Source organism: Gouania willdenowi, chromosome 21 (assembly GCF_900634775.1).
Source record: "Gouania willdenowi chromosome 21, fGouWil2.1, whole genome shotgun sequence".
NCBI classification, from domain to species: Eukaryota; Metazoa; Chordata; class Actinopteri; order Blenniiformes; family Gobiesocidae; genus Gouania; species Gouania willdenowi.
The window spans coordinates 29,807,958-29,827,745 of record NC_041064.1 but is presented as its reverse complement, the minus strand read 5'-3'; the positions used below and the strand labels follow the sequence as shown (position 1 = coordinate 29,827,745).

At 38.1% G+C, this 19,788-nt stretch overlaps 2 protein-coding genes across 2 annotated transcripts in view; one reads left to right on the top strand and one right to left on the bottom strand.

The window, feature by feature from the left end:
- Nucleotides 1–608: 608 nt before the first annotated feature.
- Nucleotides 609–7,989, bottom strand: ybey (ybeY metalloendoribonuclease). The gene is made up of 4 exons (XM_028435951.1): nucleotides 6,980–7,989; nucleotides 4,733–4,864; nucleotides 2,908–2,976; nucleotides 609–1,203 (listed from the first exon to the last, which is right to left on the bottom strand). The coding sequence occupies exons 1-4, from the start codon at nucleotides 7,187–7,189 to the stop codon at nucleotides 1,108–1,110; spliced, it is 507 nt and encodes a 168-aa protein (XP_028291752.1). The 5' UTR covers nucleotides 7,190–7,989; the 3' UTR covers nucleotides 609–1,107.
- The window catches only part of mcm3ap (minichromosome maintenance complex component 3 associated protein), a 37,391-nt gene continuing 25,121 nt past the window's right edge, over nucleotides 7,519–19,788 (top strand). Inside the window, exons 1-8 of the mRNA XM_028435875.1 lie at nucleotides 7,519–9,868; nucleotides 10,813–11,060; nucleotides 11,432–11,513; nucleotides 12,828–12,966; nucleotides 13,103–13,290; nucleotides 14,173–14,312; nucleotides 17,199–17,396; nucleotides 18,126–18,394. Of these exons, the coding sequence (XP_028291676.1) occupies nucleotides 7,840–9,868; nucleotides 10,813–11,060; nucleotides 11,432–11,513; nucleotides 12,828–12,966; nucleotides 13,103–13,290; nucleotides 14,173–14,312; nucleotides 17,199–17,396; nucleotides 18,126–18,394 (3,293 nt within the window). The 5' untranslated portion in view covers nucleotides 7,519–7,839. The remainder of the gene's footprint in view (nucleotides 9,869–10,812; nucleotides 11,061–11,431; nucleotides 11,514–12,827; nucleotides 12,967–13,102; nucleotides 13,291–14,172; nucleotides 14,313–17,198; nucleotides 17,397–18,125; nucleotides 18,395–19,788) is intronic.

Below are 19,788 nucleotides of genomic sequence, written 5' to 3'. Positions count from 1 at the left end.
TCCTAAAGATGTTATCTTCACCAAGAGGGTCCAATAGACGAAGTTTGGAAATCACTGTCGAAAAAATGTGACCACCTTTCTCTGTGTAGCACAGCAGGCTAGTTAACTGTGGTCAAAATAGTTTGGTTCTTATTTCTGAATCAAAGTACCCCCATTAATTGATTACATTTTGCTCAGAATACTACAAAGAACTACAGCACATAATGATGGAATGAATGAGTGATAATACACATTTTAAAAGAATCTAACCTTGTAAATAAGTGGTATAAAATGGTATTTAGTAGGGGTGTGTATTGCCATGAATCTGACAATACAATTCACAATATGCATGTCACGATACTTATACTATATATCCTGATACTAAACAATACAATATACATTGCGATATATCACAATTACAAATTTCACCTTACAAATACAAAATGGAATGAAATACAATTTTTATTTATTTACATGTGAGAATCAGTAAATGGTAACTAACTGTAATTCAAGTACCAATATCAAAAACGTGATATGTTCATACATTTTTCCAACTTTTTTTTCAACTTTTACTTACTTTAAATTATTTAAAATTTTTTTTAACTACATTTATATAAGTGTAAGGCTCAGTATGGTTTATGAAAAATAAAATGCATTCAACTTCCAGCTAAAATGCTTTGAGGAGTGAGATAGTTTAACAAGGGCTGATGTGGTTCACTGACACCTAGTGACTGGGTGTTTACATGCTATGCATACGTTTTTGTTTTAAAAAAATGATTAAAATAATTGAATTTGACACATTTTGGATCGATACAATATTACCCCTAGTATTTAGTGCCTCCTGAATAGATTTATTTTTAAATTTTATTATTCTTCCACCTGGTGTAGGACCAACACTGACTCTTGTATTTTTCAGTTCATGTTCTAATCAAAATCATTTTTATTATGATCAAACAAAAAATACACATTTCAGAGACCTACATATTTTTCATGCTTTTGTTTATTTTCCCCTCCCTCTCATGTACCCCCTAAAGTGCCATCACGTACACCCATTTGACAAACACTGGTCTATTAAACGTGCTGCACAGGCAGTCCAAGCACCATGATGTGTTGCTGCGTCACACGCTATCACCTATCTTGTTTACATCTCTTTGTCAGAGGCTCCAGGTGTCGTCCTGTTAGTCTGTTGTACTCGCTGAGGATGTATTGCTCTTTGTGCAGCATCTGAAAGGAAAAACACATTAGTCCAAACTGACTTTCACAGAATCTCGCCACACCCACATGGTGTTTTTAGCCATGCCCGTCGGTGTAACTGTCAGTCCCTGTTCTACAGCATTAACAATGTTTTTCATCACAGGCTTATTGTCATTGCAAAAAGCAAACAAGCTAAATTACAGATTTCCAACGTTTTTAACAAAACTGGTGCATTACTAACAGAGTTAGGGTCAATTATAATTGTAACTAATTTAAAAATTCTGTTGATATTGTAATATTTGGAATGTAAATGAGTTCAGATAATTAATATATTGTAATTGTATGGAAATTAAAAAAAAAAAAAAATATGTTTCATATCAAATTTTTCCACTACCAATCAATTCATCTTGCGGATCATTTTATCCTTTGAAAAAACATATCTAGGGGTTTACTGACACAATAAAGGCTCAGACGCCCACACCAAATATATTCATACCAATATTTTCCTGGATGAGGAAGCCTAACAAGGTAAGCAAGAAGTTAAAAACAAATTGTATGACAGATAATATGTTTATTAATGTGTATTTTACAGCTGATTTAAGACATGGGTCAAAACCGACCTGTTATAAGGGGTGCTAGCAGAAAGCTAACACAAGAGGAAGGTTTAGTTTCAAGGAATAATTTATTTCAGGCTCTGTAATTGTGATTAATTAAATTTGAACTTTAGTATTTGAGAATGTCATTTTTATTGACTTTCAGGAGGAAAATATTGTAATTTTAATTGTAATTGGAAAAAATGCTGGTCAACATGATCATAATTCAGTTGTAATTAAACATGGATAATTGAAAAACATGTAATTGATAAGGATGTCCCGATACAACTCTTCTAATATATCGATATTGCAACCTTGCATATCGGCCAATACCGATATTGAGCCGATACAATATCAGCATGAATCTTACATACTTTTATTACCTTCAACTGGTTATATACATTAACCTTCAACATAATATCTACGGTATTCTACAATTAAATAAATAAAAAATATCGGAGAATCCGGAAATTTGAATCCAATATTCGTTTTCAGGCTAATATCAGAACGATACCGGATCAGGACACCCCTAATTATTCAGAATGTGACCCCGTTTTGATATCAAAGTTTTCTGGTGACCCCAAAACCCTTTTTTCCTAGAATTATTATTTGATCATGTTTGAGCTCAGATATATATATATATATATATATATATTTTATTTGAACTCCATTCATTTTTCACAAAGTGAAGGTAAATACACTTGTTTAAGATTGTGTTTTTTTTTTTGGTTTGTTTTTTTTAAAAAAAAATGAATAATAATTAAAAATTCTATCTTCATTTTTCAGATATTTCAGATGACCCAACATGGGGTCCTGACCCAAAAGTTGAGAAACATAATTTAGTGGCTCCTGAACAGATTTATTGGTGAAGTTTTTATCATTTCCGGTCATCTCACGCCTGGAGTGGAACCAAGACTGACACTTTAATTGTTAATTTTCCACTCTTTCTATTGCTCTCTCTGTCAAGTACCCCTGTAGTGCCATTGCGTACCCCCATTTTAGAAACACTAGTGTAGGTAATGTCCGGTGCAAAAGCTGTGCATTTTTAACACCACACAACTTTTAAAATGTTTATTGCAGACCCGGCTTATGAACCTGATGACTGAAACATAGAAGGATTTCATGCAGCGTCGGTACAAACCTCGGTCCACTCCTCCTCTGTTTCGTGTCTGTAACCAAGCAGGTGACAGATGCCATGTGCAGTGACGACCTAAAACAAACAAGTTAATGAGTGGTAGCTGATTACATCACTGCAGTCAAACAATGACTTTGCTGAGAGAGACCCAGTTTCTGCAATGGGAGGAAAAACCAACCCTCAGATATTCATCAATGGCTCACACTCTGAATTGAACATGATTTCATTTCTACAGTAAGAAAAATAGAGTATTCTGTTATTAGGACTAATGCACAATACCAGAGGTGGGAACAAATCACTGCCTCTACAACTTTAAGGAACTTATTATCAGATATAAAATAAACCACATACAGCAGCAGTGGTTTATATTAAACACTAATAACACTATTAGAGTTATTTTTGCTTTTCATATGATTTTTTTCTTTTTTTTTTTAATTATTTCATTACAAATGAGGAAATAAATGCCAAAATTGCCCCGTAATATTTTCTTAATTTCTTACCCTACTGTTCGTTTCATGTCAGAGATGTTAGTTCCACCTCAGGTGTGCACTGATTTATTATTTACAAAATGCATTACACATTTTGTTTGATTAGGCATTTATTTAATGTCTATGTTTGTACATTGAACAGTTTGAAGTTTATTTTTAGGGTTTTTTCATAGATTTGTTGATCTATTTTTAAATGTTAAAGATTACGTTTAAAATAAAAGTGTTTAAATTTGGCGTTTTTTCCCCTGGTCCTTATTTTGAATAGGTAAAAAAAACCAAAACAAAACAATAATTATCAATATCGACTGATAAGAAACACCTGTATGGTGATACATTTTTCAGGCATATCGTCCAGCCCTACTATCAAGTCTCAAGTAAATTTCAAATCATGTCACTAAAGTCTCGAGTCAAAGCCATTCAAGTCAAGTCTAGTCAAAAGTCCAACTTTAATTTGCAAGTCATGAGTGCATAATGTACCACAGTTAGTCCAATTTTACAGACAAACTTTATTCAACTGATGGACAAAGTAAGTACTTCTCAAACAATAGTGATATAATCTGATATAATGCTTTTTAGAAACAAATCAATCCAGCATCTTTTTAGATTTTAAAATATTCCAAGTTCCTCTGTTTATCAAACAAACAATAATCAATCATACTGGGAAGTAGAACCAGGTATAATTAATCCAAATGAATTATTAATCACGATATAATCTGTAAAACCAAAGGACATCACTTTTGGGATCATTTTTCCCAGCCCTGCTTGATGCTTTCAGCTGCTTCCTGATTGGCTGTCAGATTGTCTAAAGGTGACCTGTCAATCAAAGTCTGGTTTGCCTTCAGATGGCAGAGTCCCGCCCTGTAGAAGCCTTTGGCTTTTCTCCTCTAAGGGACAGCACGTGTGAGTGAGTTCAGTGGTGTGGCTTGTTTAGGGGAAGGTCTGGGTTAGAACGCACTCAGTAATTCATCTAACTGTGTTTTCCATGCTGTTCTGAAATATAGCAAAAACAGTGACTCCTAAAACAAGTATTTTAATACAAAATAAGCTATAAAATAAAAATACATTAATATAGGTGATATTGTCATTTTCTATATCGCCAAAATAGAAAACGCGATATATCTTGTATAATGTATTGCACAGGCCTATGTCATGGAAGGGTAGGAAGTGATGTCTTCCAGAGTCAATAGGCTCAAGTCTGAGTTAAGTCATGACTCATTTGTTTTCAGGTCTAAGTCGAGTGGCAAGTCCTTCATGATTTTGTCAAATCGAGTCTAAATGTATAACTAGTCCAGTCCACACCTCTGAACCTTACAGTACACTACTTTTGTCCCACAGTCACTTACAGTAAGGGCACCATGCAGATCCAGAGCTTCTTCCTGACACTGCTTCATCACATACTCCACCCCAAGGAAGATGTCCCCCAAATTCAGCTCATCTCTATGGAGGGGGCAAGGCAGCTTACCAGGTCTCAGGTCCTAGAGATCCAACAGATGTACAAATGTATTAAATCATCTTAATTAAGAGAGAGAGATACACAACTACCAGTGTAATCCTAAAGTAGCTTGGAAGGACCATGTGTTTTTAAAAAAACATTAAAATACAGGTATCTCTAAAAAATGTATAATATTAAAAAGTTAAATATATAGTCACTAATTTCATAAAGTGAAACTCATATATGATATAAACTCACCTGACCCTAATCCCACAGAGAATCCATGTGCTTCCATTACACCTGAGCAGTGCCACAGGTTTATCGTCTCCATGTTACACCACATTGATGCAGTAATTCATGCAGAAAGCCCAACCAAGTATTGAGTGCATAGAAATAAACATACTTTTCAGAAGCCTGACAATATCCTCTTTTTTTTTTTTTTTAAATTGATCTTATGTGAGATTATATAATTTTCTGAGACACTGAATTTTGGGTTTTTCAAAATTTCAAGAAATAAAGGCTTGAAATATTTCACTCTATGTGTCGCGGGTCTAAATTATATGTGCGTTTCACTTTCTGAAATGAGTGACAAAAAATATTGAACTTTTTCAGGATATTAAAATGTTTTAGACGTACCTGTAGTACTGATAAGCATATCTTCATGATTATTGTCTCATTGTTGTTGTTTTTTGTTTTTTTTTAAAAGTGGGAATTTTGTATGTGTAATATTAAAATGCTGTCTTTGAAACAAAACAAACATAATGTGATGAAAAGTTCAGCAAAACCTGATGTTTAAATGCATTAACCTGACCTTACACTATCTTTATAATATAATGCAGATCTCTTTTGGCTAAACCTCTTACATTGACTCCAACAGAGTTCTAAAAAGTCACTAGCAGATATTATAAGTACTGGGAGTTGTGAAGTGGACATTCATGCATCAGGAAAGATTTTCCATTCCAGCCCCTGGTACAGGGTCACGACCCATGAGTGTTGAAAGCCCACATGAGGAGAAAATGTCTTATTCTCAAAATAATTCAATTAAAAAATGGTATATTATAGTTATAAATAGTGATAAACTGATACATTGGCTGATTTTTGCGGTTTTCACGTGCATCGACATCGGCCAATGAGGGCTGCTGCATTCACCAATTCGCATTATTTGATATTTGTTATATATGTTTTACTTGTTCTTGTTCTACATCACCTGTTTTTAATATTTGATGAATATTTTTTACTCGTTCTACCTCACCTTTGTTCATTTCAATAAATTGAAACTCGTACCATTTGTTATCATCACTGTGTAATTTTTATGATGTAAATTGAGGGAGCCGTCTGTCCGTATCGGTCATCGACTCAGGCTGATGGAAAAAAATTGGTATCAGCATCGGCCCTAAAAAAATCCATATCGGTCGATCCCTAGTTATAAAGGCATAGCTTGTATTAGGGCTGGGCCATATATTGAGAAAATAATAAAAAATTACAATATCACCTGTATCTATATATAATTATAGCTTATTTTGAATCAGAATATTTGTTTTAGGAGTCGCTGCTTTTGCTCCTTCTCAGAACAACATGAAAAGCACCGTTAGATGGATTTCTGAGTGCGTCCTCCCAACCCAGACCCTCCCCTAAGCAAGTCACACTACAGAACTCACTCACACGTGCTGTCCCTTAAAGGAGAAAAAGCACAAAGTGGCACATATTGTGCAGCTGTTTGTTAATGAGTGTGCCTGTGTGGGATTTTGCATCAGTAAATTTAACCCAAAATTGTCTTCATTCATTTTAATTAAAATGATCAAGATTTATATTGTGTATATCGCATTTTTGAGAAAAAAAAATACTGAGATATGTGTTTTGGTCCATATCGCCCAACCGCTGTTTTAACCCACACATATTAATTATTTAAAAAAAATAAAATAACAAAAAAAAAAAAAAAACCACACACAAATTTAAAGAAAGTAAGACTTTAAAATACTGTACCAAAGTATCTGGCTCATAAGGGAAAGGATTATGTTTACACTGGGTATTTATAGAACTTTTTCAGGCTTCTAAAAATGGAGTAAAACCCCATACTTTGTGTGGTTTATCGTTAGTAAACAGCAGGTGGACATCCATCCGTTCTTTCATCCATTCATTCATCCATTCACGGGCTCACCTCGTGGAATGGAAACGAGAGGACATCCGTGGGCTCGTTCTTCTTCCTATAAACCTTATTGATTTCTTGGATCCTGCGGTTGTCCACACAGATTATGCCCAGGTCGAACTTCTGGATGCCCAGGATGTGTCTCAGTGTGTCCGCGTCCCTGCGTAGCCGGGCCCGGCGGAGAGGCACGACTCTCTGAAGGTTCCGCAGCAGAACCCCCATGTCAAAAGCACAGAGAGGGCAGCACCACCGAAACAACTTAAATTAGCATTAAAGCGAAAAGATCAACAATGAGACTCTAAATACACATGTGGACATGGGTTCACAAGAAAAATGGTTCAGTCAACCGGTAGCATTCAAGGTGACTCAGTACCGACGTCGTAGAGATCCTCGTAAACAAGAACAAAAACAACAACATATTTGCATCGAGTCCTTAAATGGATGAAAAATTAAATGCTAGTCAACAGTGAATTCATTTCTTAGGTGTCTGAAAGCGTCTAACGTGAAGCTAAAAGAAAGCGGAACTGAGTTTAGATGGGGAAGGAGCTCAATGTCGGACCGGAAGTGTACGGTACTTTTTGGAGCGAGCTAAGAAAAAAAACAGCATAATTTAAAGTGAGACGGTGAGACTTTTAATGCTTGATTTGAACATATTTGTGAGACAGGAACCGCGTACGCCGCTAACGGTACACGGTTTAATACCGGCGAATAGCCATTATTTGCTGTTTTTAACTCATTGAGGTTATTAGCATGTCCTCGCGAGTAGCCATGTTTTGTTTTGTTTTTTAGCTTTGCATGTTTTTGTCAAAGCTCAGCCTCACATTTTACCCTTTGCTTTTAAACAAAGATAAAGGTAGGCTCATTTCTTTGCCATGAATCCTTCCAATCCTTTCGGCTCCACATCAGGAGGCGCTTTCCAAGCGCCGAACGGCACCATGAAGTCTGGCCTTTTCCCAACGTTTAGGCAGCAGAACAACAGCCAGACTCACGGTGTGGGCTTCTTTCAGCCGTCTGCTATGAACCAGCAGCCAGTCCAAGGAAATCTCATGATTGGACAAGTTCCAGCTTTTGGACAAACGTCTTTACAACCTCCAGCTTTTGGGCAAACTTCTTCACAACCTTCAACTTTTGGACAAACCTCTTCACAACCTCCAGCCTTTGGACAAACCTCTTCACAACCTCCAGCTTTTGGACAAACCTCTTCACAACCTACAACTTTTGGACAAACCTCTTCACAACCTACAACTTTTGGACAAACCTCTTCACAACCTACAACTTTTGGACAAACCTCTTCACAACCTTCAACTTTTGGACAAACCTCTTCACAACCTTCAACTTTTGGACAAACCTCTTCACAACCTTCAACTTTTGGACAAACCTCTTTACAACCTTCAACTTTTGGACAAACCTCTTCACAACCTTCAACTTTTGGACAAACCTCTTCACAACCTTCAATTTTTGGACAAACCTCTTCACAACCTTCTACTTTTGGACAAACCTCTTCACAACCTTCTACTTTTGGACAAACCTCTTCACAACCTTCTACTTTTGGACAAACCTCTTCACAACCTTCTACTTTTGGACAAACCTCTTCACAACCTTCTACTTTTGGACAAACCTCTTCACAACCTTCAGCCTTTGGACAAACCTCTTCACAACCTTCAGCCTTTGGACAAACTTCTGCACAGCCTTCAACTTTTGGACAAATCTCTTCACAACCTCCAAGCTTTGGACAGGCTTCTGCACAGCCACCAACCTTTGGACAGACTCCTTCAGGAACGAGCAGCACAGCCCCTGCCTTTGGACTTGCGAGCCAGAGTTCTGTCTTTGGACTGGCCTCTGCTTTTGGACAGGCCTCAGGGTTTGGAAAACAGTCCTCTGGGTTTAGAACGGCCCAGACAACAGCTGGCTCCACCACTGCATTGGGGCAGCCTGCATTTGGACAGCCGTCATCCACCAGCGTGGCCACTACTGTGTTCAGCACGGTGACCCCCAGCAAAAGCATTGTTTCATCAGGATTTGGATTTAAGCCATCCAATGAGGTGCTATTTAAGCCAATCTTTAGTGCCAGCCCAGAACCCACTAATCCCCAGACCACCACATTGTCCACCTCACCTTTTAGCAGCAGTGGGCCTAAAACCAGCTTCAGCACCAGCAGCACCACCTCCACATCTGGGTTTTCTCTCTCATCTGGGGCTAAGCCAGTCGAGAGCTTCAGCTTCTCCCACCCTGCTGCAACCTTCTCTTCAGTGTCTGCTCAAAGCACTCCATCAACAAGCAGCGACAGCAGCGCTTCAGCCAACACCATTCAGTTCACCTTCTCTCAACCTGCTGCCCTGTCCAGCTCAAAGACCCCCACCACAGAGCCCACCACACCCTCATCCTTCAGTTTTACTTCCAAAGTCCTTGAGCCCAAACCAACACCTCTATTTGGAGATGCCAGTTTCGGTCAACCGCTGACATTTGGTGACACCAAGATAAAAACAGATGCTGGCAGCGATGTCAATGTGAGCAGCCATGCCAACCTCGGCGCCACAAATGTATTTGCACGTCTGAGCAAATATTCAAAGCGAAAAAGCGACCCAGCAGCCACAATCACAGACTCAGAGAACCCCCCTCCTCCTTCTGCTGAGGACAATTTCTCCCCAGAGACAGATACTGTAAGACATGCAGCGAAGAGGCCTCTGATGAGGTCCAGGGGCCCACCGGGGGGACTGTTCGGCAGGGCACTGAGTGGGCTGCGTAAAGACAACACAATGAAGCGTGATGCCACCAAGGAGATGGGCCAGCAGGTACCAGTGTGGGAGGAGGCAGACCAAGGTCAAGACAAAGACCAGTCTGAGACCCCATCCACGATCCCCCCACTCATGAGGGAGATGGAGAAGAAAGCTGTGGAGTCGGGTGAGTGTTGAATGTCTATTTACAGATAATGAGTATTTACTCTAAATATGGCTGGTGATATGGACCAAAACTCATATCTCTATTTTTTTTCTCAAAATGGTGATACACAATATAAATCTTGATATTTTAAACATAAAGTCTGACCAGAAAGACAATTCTGGGTTAAATTTGCTGATGCAAAATGTTACACAGGTACATTTATCAGAATCAGAATCAAAATTCCTTTATTATTCCCAGGGGGAATTTGCTTATGTTACAGCCACAGAAAGAAAAAAAAAAATCACAAATAAAAGAATAAAAACGTTAACAAAGACGAAAGAAAGAATGAACAATAAATAAGTGTATAATTAAGTAAAAGACTGTAAAAATTGGGATCAGATACACACACATTACAGTAGTAGAAAATAAAGTAGGATAGATAATACTAATAATAATGATAATAACTATACAAATTATATACAAATATGATACAGATATTTACAAAAATAATACAAATATGATTTAGATATTTACAACAATCAAGCTGTGAGGTTACAGTGATGAGTTATACAGTTTGATCGCCACAGGCAGGAATGATTTCCTGTGGAGCACCGTGGTTGGATCAGCCTGGTGCTGAAGGTGCTTCTGTGACTAACCAGCACAGCTGCCAAATTTGTGCCACTTTTTTTCCTCTAAGGGACAGCATGTGCGAGTGAGTTCTGTTGTGTGGCTTGTTTAGGGGAAAGTCTGTGTTAAGAGGACACACACAGAAATCCATCCAACTGTTCTTTCCATGCTGTTCTGAGAGGGAGACTAAGAAGCGACTCATTCATAAAATGAGTATTTTAATACAAAATAAGCTATAAATAGGAATATAATATATTAGACGATATTGTAATTTTCTATCGACATTGCTAATATAGAAATCTTAATATATCAAATGTTCTTTATTTGCTTTTGTGTAGATGCAGCGAACGTTTCAGGTTTCCAGCTGGAAACGACACCGGCTAAGAGACACGGCACACGCAGCGAGAGCTCAGACAGCCTGAGTGGTCTGTCTCCCACTGACAGCACCGGTATCCAGTGCAGGAACGTTCCTTCTAAGCTCAACAAGAGAGAAATCCTCAAGAAACACTTTTCTCAGTTTGGGAAGGTCCTGAAAGTCTACTGCCGACCATCCAAAAATGTGGCATATGTGCATTTTGACAACCATGTAAGTCCTCAGACTGCCTTTTAGAGGACCAATTGTTTATTTTTGATAATTAATTTGATTTCATGTCAACATTTTTAATTCTCTGAACACCTCAAATGACTTAAACGCTCATCTTATTTGTAACTATTGAGCTTACCAAAGCCTTATCAATTCAGTTGTTTTTCCTGACATTTCCCTCTTCAGCACTGATAAAGCTCCTTTTAATGACAGGTGGACCATGTGAAGGAAATCCACATACATATTCCAGTTGGCATGACTAACTTTAATAATTACTGAACAATGCTAGGTGACTGAAAACCTTTTAAACGTGTTAATGGAATGTTGTTGCCCATTGGGTTTTTTTCATCCAACATTTTATTTTTTCCGCACAGGCCTCAGCAGTCAAAGCAAAGAAGAAAGGCAAAGTGCTGCAGTGCCATGAGCTGCTCCTCCTGTGGCTGAAGAAGAAGAACCGTAAATATACAATCTGCTTTTGGTCTAATGAAGGGGCAGAGGTATAACCAGCACTAATATTATATCCTACTCAAGTAGAAGTACTGTTATTTGGTTGAAATTGTACTCAACTACAAGTAAGTAAGTCATGCATAAAAAACCCAAGTTCAAATAAAAAGTAGCTCAATTAAATAGTACTCAAAGTAAAAGTTACTACCGGTAGTTACTTTCACCCCCTATCTTTTATTTTTGGTAATAAATCTTGAAACAGTTCCCTTGCATACAGTATAAACTTAAAAAAAGAAGAGACCGCATCTTACACTTAATTTATTGTCCACAAAGGCATATTATTTTTTTAAATAAACACCAATTACTTAAAAAATAAATTAATTCTCAGGCTCCAAGTATGGCTAAATGTATGACCTCTAAAACAATGCCATGCCAAATGTGTCATGTGGGTGACAACATCATAGGTAGAAACACCTACATGAAAGTGGCTGGGCATAAGAACATGCTAAGAACATATGGATTACTTTCAATGTAAAACGGAAATAAATAAATAATCACAAAAAACAATAGTTTACCCAGTAATGGTTGCGTGTAGAAATATAACAAATTACTTCTTTTAAAAGGTACAAGTAAAATTAATGATTTATAAATAAACACAAGTACCCATAAAAGCAACTCAGTTACAGTAATGTGAGTCCTTGTAATATTTATTTATTGAGTGCTTCAAAACAGCCAGCAGGTGACCAAAGTGCTTCACAGAAAATCAAAACAATAGATAAAACAAATCACAAGTAAAAAAAAAAAACACAGAAAATGTTGACGCACTACTGGATATTTAAAGCCAACCTAAATACATGTGATTTAGGTTGATTTAAAACAGCTGGGTCGCCTCAATATTTATATCTTGATCTGGGCATGTCCAGCGTTCATGGTTGTATATAAAAAAATTAAGATTTATTTATTTTGCACAAACTGTATTCTATACTTTCACTTTCTCAAATATAAATCTAGTTCAAATTAATGTAGTATAAAAATATCTGAGCTGATGCGTATTGTCACTTTGTGCACTAATTCTTACTACTCTGTATTTGTAACGCAGTCTAAACAATATGATCAAAAAGACTAATTCTAGAGAAAAAAAGTCTCTGGGGTTGCCAGAAATGTGTGATTTTAAAAATGCTGTAACGACCTGAAAAAGGTCAGGAACCTCTGCTGTACAGTGTTGGCTTTTACTCAACAGTGATTGTTCCACTACGTTTGTGTTTTAAGAGCGTAGTGCACATGCAGACGTGTTCAGCAAAGCCATGTTTGTGTGTTGTGGATTAGATTCTGGAGACAAATCTTCAGCAGAAAAGGAGACGCCGGAGGAGAAAAGTCAGAGCACAGAGTCCAACGCTGCGTCTTCACTTAGAAAGCCCACTCTCAGACCTGCTGTGCTCCCCAACCCTGAGGCCCTAAGCCTGAGGTAACACAGCACCTGATTGTTACACTGACTATGCATTGGCAGCAGTGCCAGTTTACAGGATCATGAAAAATGGCCGACAGTTTACAGCCATAATGTCTCATTTTGACTCCCCTGAATGTCTCCTCTCTCGTGATAGCTCTCCAGTGAAGAAGGCATCGATTGTGAAGAATCTGCAGTTTGACACAGAGCCACAGAGGGACAGTAACATGGAGAGCATGGAGCCCTTCGTCCCTTCCTCCCTCCTGCACCTCGTTGGCCAAGTGGCTGAAACCGCTGAGGACAAGTACCGCCTCCTGGAGCAGAAGGACAAAGTTCTGCGTCAGGGTGAGCTCACACATCTCAGACCACACTCTGGCCCTCGTTTATCAACCTTGTGTGAAAACGGGTGCAAATTTGAGTGCACATTTGGTTGTATGACATGACCAACGTCTGATTTATTTGTATCTGACCAATCCCAGCGTACAAATGATCGGGTGTTAATAAATCCGGCGGCTGAATTTGATCGTCATTAACTTGTTTCGCCCTCCTGTTTCACATCTGAGATGGAGCAAAACAAAGATGTGCTTTTTGACGGAGAGAAAACTGGAATTTAAAGAGAGCATTTGAACACTGTGTGGAAGCGGATCAACTATTGAGCAGGTGACGTCTGTCCCCCTGTGTGTGCTGAGAGCAACTTCACAGCAGAGATCCTGGAGACACACTAAAATGACTAAATATTGTCCCTTGTTTGTGTTTATTGTGTCTTCAACTAATTTCACCTATAATTCATCACATTACTGATTACTGCAGCACATTTGTAAAAGTTTAAGGAACTATTTACTATTTGAATGAGGTCCTATTTCCTCCGTACAGCCTCCATTGATGTGCTGTACAGAGGAAAATTCTCCAAGACAAAGCAGAGCATTTTATTTTGTTTTAATAATCGATTTAGATCTGTAATGAATATGTATCTGCTTATGCTTAATTGACAGCTGAGGCTTGTTTAATACTTTATTTTCAGTCTCAGTCAGATTTTGCAGTGCTGCACCACAAACCCACACACTCAGATTTGTGTATAGGAGGTCAGACCTGACGTTGATAATTACCAAAGCTTGCGGGAATTTGGTTGAACGCACGTCGTACGCTTGGATCTAACGGTTGATAAATGAGGGCCAAGGAAAGGTCAGTGCTGTCCTGTCACTAATGTGTACCAATGTGTCCACGCAGACCGACCTAAGCGAACCGACCTGGACCTGTCCAAGGTGTTTGTGGGCACTTGTCCAGATATGTGTCCGGAGAAGGAGCGGTACATGAGGGAAACACGCAAACAACTCAGCGTGTTTGAGGTCATCCTAAACACAGATATGGTAATTTATTACTTTTCTATCTGTTTGCACCGAGTAAGATCACATCTGTTATGTAGACTTAAATAGTGCAACAACATACTGGTTCAATTGATTTTAATGTTTGTGTATGTGTATCTTCATGCTTTCAGCAAATCCTGAATATGCCCATTGTAGCCTGTAGAAGCTTCTTTTTTTCTCTTCATTCACTTTTTCATCAGCAAAGCAAACACCCACACATTTACAAGTGCTGGTCATAAAATTAGAACATCATGAGGAAGTTTATTTGTTTCAGTAATTCTATTCAAAAAGCGAAACTTGTATAATATATACATTAATTTCACACAGACTGACATATTTCAAGTGTTCATTTCTTTTAATGTTGTTTATTATAACTGGCACTTAATGAAAACCCCAAATTGAGTATCTCAGAAAATTAGAATATTGTGGAGAGGTTCAATATTGAAGACAACTGGTGTCCCACTCTAATCAGCTAATTAATTCATAACACCTGCAAAGGCCTTTGAATGGTCTCTGTCTAGTTCTGTAGGCTACACAATCATGGGAAAGACTGCTGACCTGACAGTTGTCCAAAAGACGACCATTGACATCTTGCACAAGGAGGGCAAGACACAAAAAGTCATCGATAAAGAGGCTGGCTGTTCACAGAGCTCTGTGTCCAAGCACATTAATAGAGAGACGAAGGGAAGGAAAAAATGTGGTAGAAAAGAGTGTAGAGGCAATAGTGACGACCACGCCCTGGAGAGGATTGTGAAACAAAACCCATTCAAAAATGTGGGTGAGATTCACAAAGACTGGGCTGCAGCTGGAGTCAGAGCTTCAAGAACCACCACGCACAGACGTATGCAAGACATGGGTTTCAGCTGTCGCATTCCTTGTGTCAAACCACTCTTGAACAAGAGACAGCATCAGAAGCGTCTCGCCTGGGCTAAAGACAAAAAGGACTGGACTGCTGCTGAGTGGTCCAACATTATGTTCTCTGATGAAAGTACATTTTGCATGTCCTTTGGAAATCCAGGTCCCAGAGTCTGAAGGAAGAGAGTAGAGGCACAGAATCCACATTACTCGAGGTCTAGTGTAAAGTTTTCACAGTCAGTGATGGTTTGGGGTGCCATGTCATGTGCTGGTGTTTCCTTAGGTCTAAGGTCAACGCAGCCGTCTACCAGGAAGTTTTAGAGCACTTCATGCTTTCTGCTGCTGACCAACTTTATGGAGATGCAGATTTCATTTTCCAACAGGACTTGGCACCTTCACACAGTGCCAAAGCTACCAGTACCTGGTTTAAGGACCATGGTGTCCCTGTGCTTGATTGGCCAGCAAACTCACCTGACCTTAACCCTTTAGAAAATCTATGAGGTATTGTGAAGAGGAAGATTTGAGACTCCAGACCCAACAATGCAGAAGAGCTGAAGGCCACTATCAGAGCAACCTGGACTCTCATAACACCTGAGCAGTGTCACAGACTGATCGACTCCATGCCACGCCGCATTGCTGCAGTAATTCAGGCAAAAGGAGCCTCAACTAAGTACTGAGTGCTGTACATGCTCATACTTTTCATGTTCATACTTTTCAGTTGGCCAACATTTCTAGAAATCTTTTTTTTTGTATTGGTCTTAAGTAATATTCTAATTTTCTGAGATACTGAATTTGGGATTTTCATTATTTGTCAGTTATAATCATCAAAATTTCATGAAATAAACATTTGAAATATATCAGTCTGTGTGTAATGAATGAATATAATATACAAGTTTCACTTTTTGAATGGAATTATTGAAATAAATTAACTTTTTCATGATATTCTAATTTTGTGATCAGCACCTGTATATCTCTATCCACCCCATTTGCAGCACGCTTTTACTGTACAGCAACGTACATAATTACCCTTTTGCCCTATTTAAATGCCAGATTTTGATTTCTTTATTAATAAAAAAGTAAAATACATTCATGTACATAAAATATGTAAATATGCAGAATTATATGAGGGTAAATATGTTGCAAAATAGGAGACCATATAGAATGTAATATGTAAACTTGAAGGAAAAAAATGTGAACTTGTATAAGAAATCCACACACATGAAATTAATTTCATGTCACAAATTATGGGGAAAAATATAAAACTGTAGTTAAAATTTAAACAGATTTGTATATTTCTACAGGTACAAATCTGTTTTGCAAAAGATGTCTCTCATAATGTTTTGCAAAAGTCAAGCAGCGCAGATTAGTGCGAGAAAAGCTAGTTTGTGCAGCTGTAGCGGCAGATTGGAGAAGTTGTAGCCACAATTGTGGTTGTAAACGATAATAGGCATGACTAATAAATAAATAAAAAAAGTGAGTAAATGTTGGATTATAAGTTTGCAGCTGTCATTTTATTTGTGCAAATATCAGTCTACACTTGTGTGAATATTTTTATTGGGTTTAAATTTTAACTCTTCAGGTTCACATTTCTTCCCATCATCTGTGACATGAAATTAATTTCTTGTGTGTGGATTTTTTTATACAAGTAGACATTTTTACAAATAACTTCACATTTTATTCACTTCAAGTTCTCACATCACATTCTACAAGCTCTCCTATTTTGCAACATATTTACCTTCATAGAATTATAGCAGTTGCTAATTTCTATTCTCAGTCCCTCTCACTGACCAACAAAGCCACATAAAACACACAAAACATTAAAACCCAACAGTGAAAGTTAGTTTGACATTGTAACCACATATCATAATTTTGTTGCAAAATATTATTAAATAATATTATGTTGAAGTTCTGAGTGAGTGAGTGTTTTGAACAGTAAGCATGCCAATAAAAATTGTACAAAGCAGTGTAAAGTGTCATTGTTCAATAATTATCAGATGAACATGGTAACCTTGTGTTCTCTCCTTCCTCCAACAGGTGGATCACACGGCAGCTGTCAAAGAGTACAGCCGCTCATCAGCTGACCAAGAAGAACCACTGCCTCATGAGTTGCGTCCCCTGCCTGTGCTCAGTATGACCATGGACTACCTGGTGACTCAGATCATGGACCAGGACCGTGAAAACTACCGGGACTGGTATGACTTTGTGTGGAACAGGACACGTGGTATCCGCAAGGTAGGACGTTTCTTCGAAACCGTTTTCTAAACAAATTTTCAGGACATCCCACACACGTCAGTCTAAAAAAATTCAGAAATTACTAATTGTTCCATAATAATTCAATGGGCACACTGTACATTTTTAGTTTGATCAATATTTGTGGATTTTTTTTTTCTTTCATTTTCAGGTTCTAATAACTCAGAAACTACATCACATAGGACATTTGTTATAGTAATACAGCTCCACCTACTCTCTCAGAATATACAAAAAGATCTGCGATACATTCTATCTCGTGGACTTACCAGCCCCTCAAAATTGGAAAAATGTTTATTCGGATTTGGGGCTGGAACATGTTTTGGCCTTCACTAAACAACTTTGCATAAGCCTAAGCACAATGTAACTTTAACAGCTTTGAGCTATGTACATAGACTGTTCACATCACTAATGATTAGTCACATATAAATATTGGTTCTTGCGTGACAGTCTCTTGAAATGCGAAATGCGTCGGATGTCCTGAAAAGTTGTTGAAATGACATGGAATGACCCATAATTTCTTGAGTAATAGCTGCTATATTGCTATTTGTTAGTATTAGATAAAAAAGGTATCGGAATTCACCTGAATGGATTTTTCCTTTGTCAAAATGATCAATATATGTTAGAGCCTTTGGAGCAAAAAGATCCTAAAAGGAGAAGTTTAGGTCCTGAATATTAAACAAATGTCGAACTAGTGGTTTTTGTTCCCAACAGGATATCACTCAGCAGCGGCTCTGCTGCCCGCTCACTGTATCACTGATTGAAAAATGCACCCGCTTCCACGTGCATTGTGCACACCATCTTTGTGAAGAGCCAATGAAGACTTTTGATGCCAAAATTAACAATGAGAACATGACAAAGTGCCTGCAGAGCTTGAAAGAAATGTACGAGGATCTCGCCATGCATCAGGTGTTTTGTCCCAATGAGGCAGAGTTCCGTCTTTACAGCGTGCTGCTCAATCTCAACGAGGGCGACATCCTACGGTCAGTGGATTTAGTAAAACTCTGTCTCTTCAGCTTTCAGCTCACACATTTAGAGTTGGAACTAAATGTGTTTTTTATACATATACATAAATAGTGTAATATCTATGGTATGTGATTTTAATTTAAGACTAGCCTCACCAACAGGAAGTAAAAATGACGGATAAAAAACGTGAATCATTGTGTGATTTACCAAATATTTCAACTGTAGATATATCTTTATATATTTTTAAGATAAGATCCTGCAGGGACTGATATATCTATAACTTATTGCTTGGATATTGTTGATGCCTTACATACTGCGTATTTATGTGTTTGCTCTTTCCCCCCGTATCTGAAATCTGCAGCACCCTTTGAGATCAATCTGCTCCGCATTCGGCCCCTGAGTGAAACAGAGTTTGACACACCTGGCTTAGGCCTTAAGGCTGATTTGGGAGCATGAGACTAAATGAAGACGCAAAAATAATTTGCTTTCGTAGAGCCTAGGTGGACAAAGCGCTCGTCTTCATTTGTGTTTTCTTAATCACTATAAATTTGAGATTTCCATTTAGAAGCCACATCAAATTCAACCAAAATAATATTATTCATGGAATTAAAAAAGAGCTGTTTAAAGGTGCAGTCCGCGACTTTCTGATCCCTCTTTCCCCCTCCCTTCCCGCTGCTCTCTTGCCCTGCCTCCAAACTTTCCAAAGTCCCTCCCTCAGAGGAGCTAACAAGCTAACTTTAGCCAGACAGCAACATCACAGTAATATAACATGCTCTGTTAAAAGCATTTTACTGCAGCGCTTCTCTCTCTCAATGTGAACACAGCAGCAGCAGCAGCAACAATGCAGTTTTGCTTACAGCAGCCACATGAACACATGCACCACAGAGTTCTAGTGTAACAATCACATATCAAACATAATGAAAGTCAAGCAGCAGTAATTACCTTTCAAGCAGAAAAGTCGCTAATTCTATCTTCTACTCCTCCAGACCATACACTGTAAAAAAAAAAAAGATGGCGCTTCGGGAAAGAGGTAGGGACTGTGAGCAACAGCTGTCAGACAGCCCTTCAAAAACTATCCTGGCTCTGATTGGTTCTTTTTCCTCGGTCGCGGTACATTCTAGCAATCTGCCAAAGGCTGCAGGAGCAGCAGGGGGGAAACAATGAGCCTGTTTTTTTCACACAAACTACTAGTTTCATGTAAAGCTGTCCTTACATAGTGACAGCTTTAGCAAACAAGACAAAGTCACTTTTATAAGAGTTGCAGACTGAACCTTTAATAGGCTCAACATCATCTCACAACTAGGTACAGTAAATACCTGCATTCACCAACCAATGAACTGTTTTATGATGCTAAGAAAACTAATTTAACCAACATTATTATCACTAAAAGGCATGAGGTTTATTGAAGAAT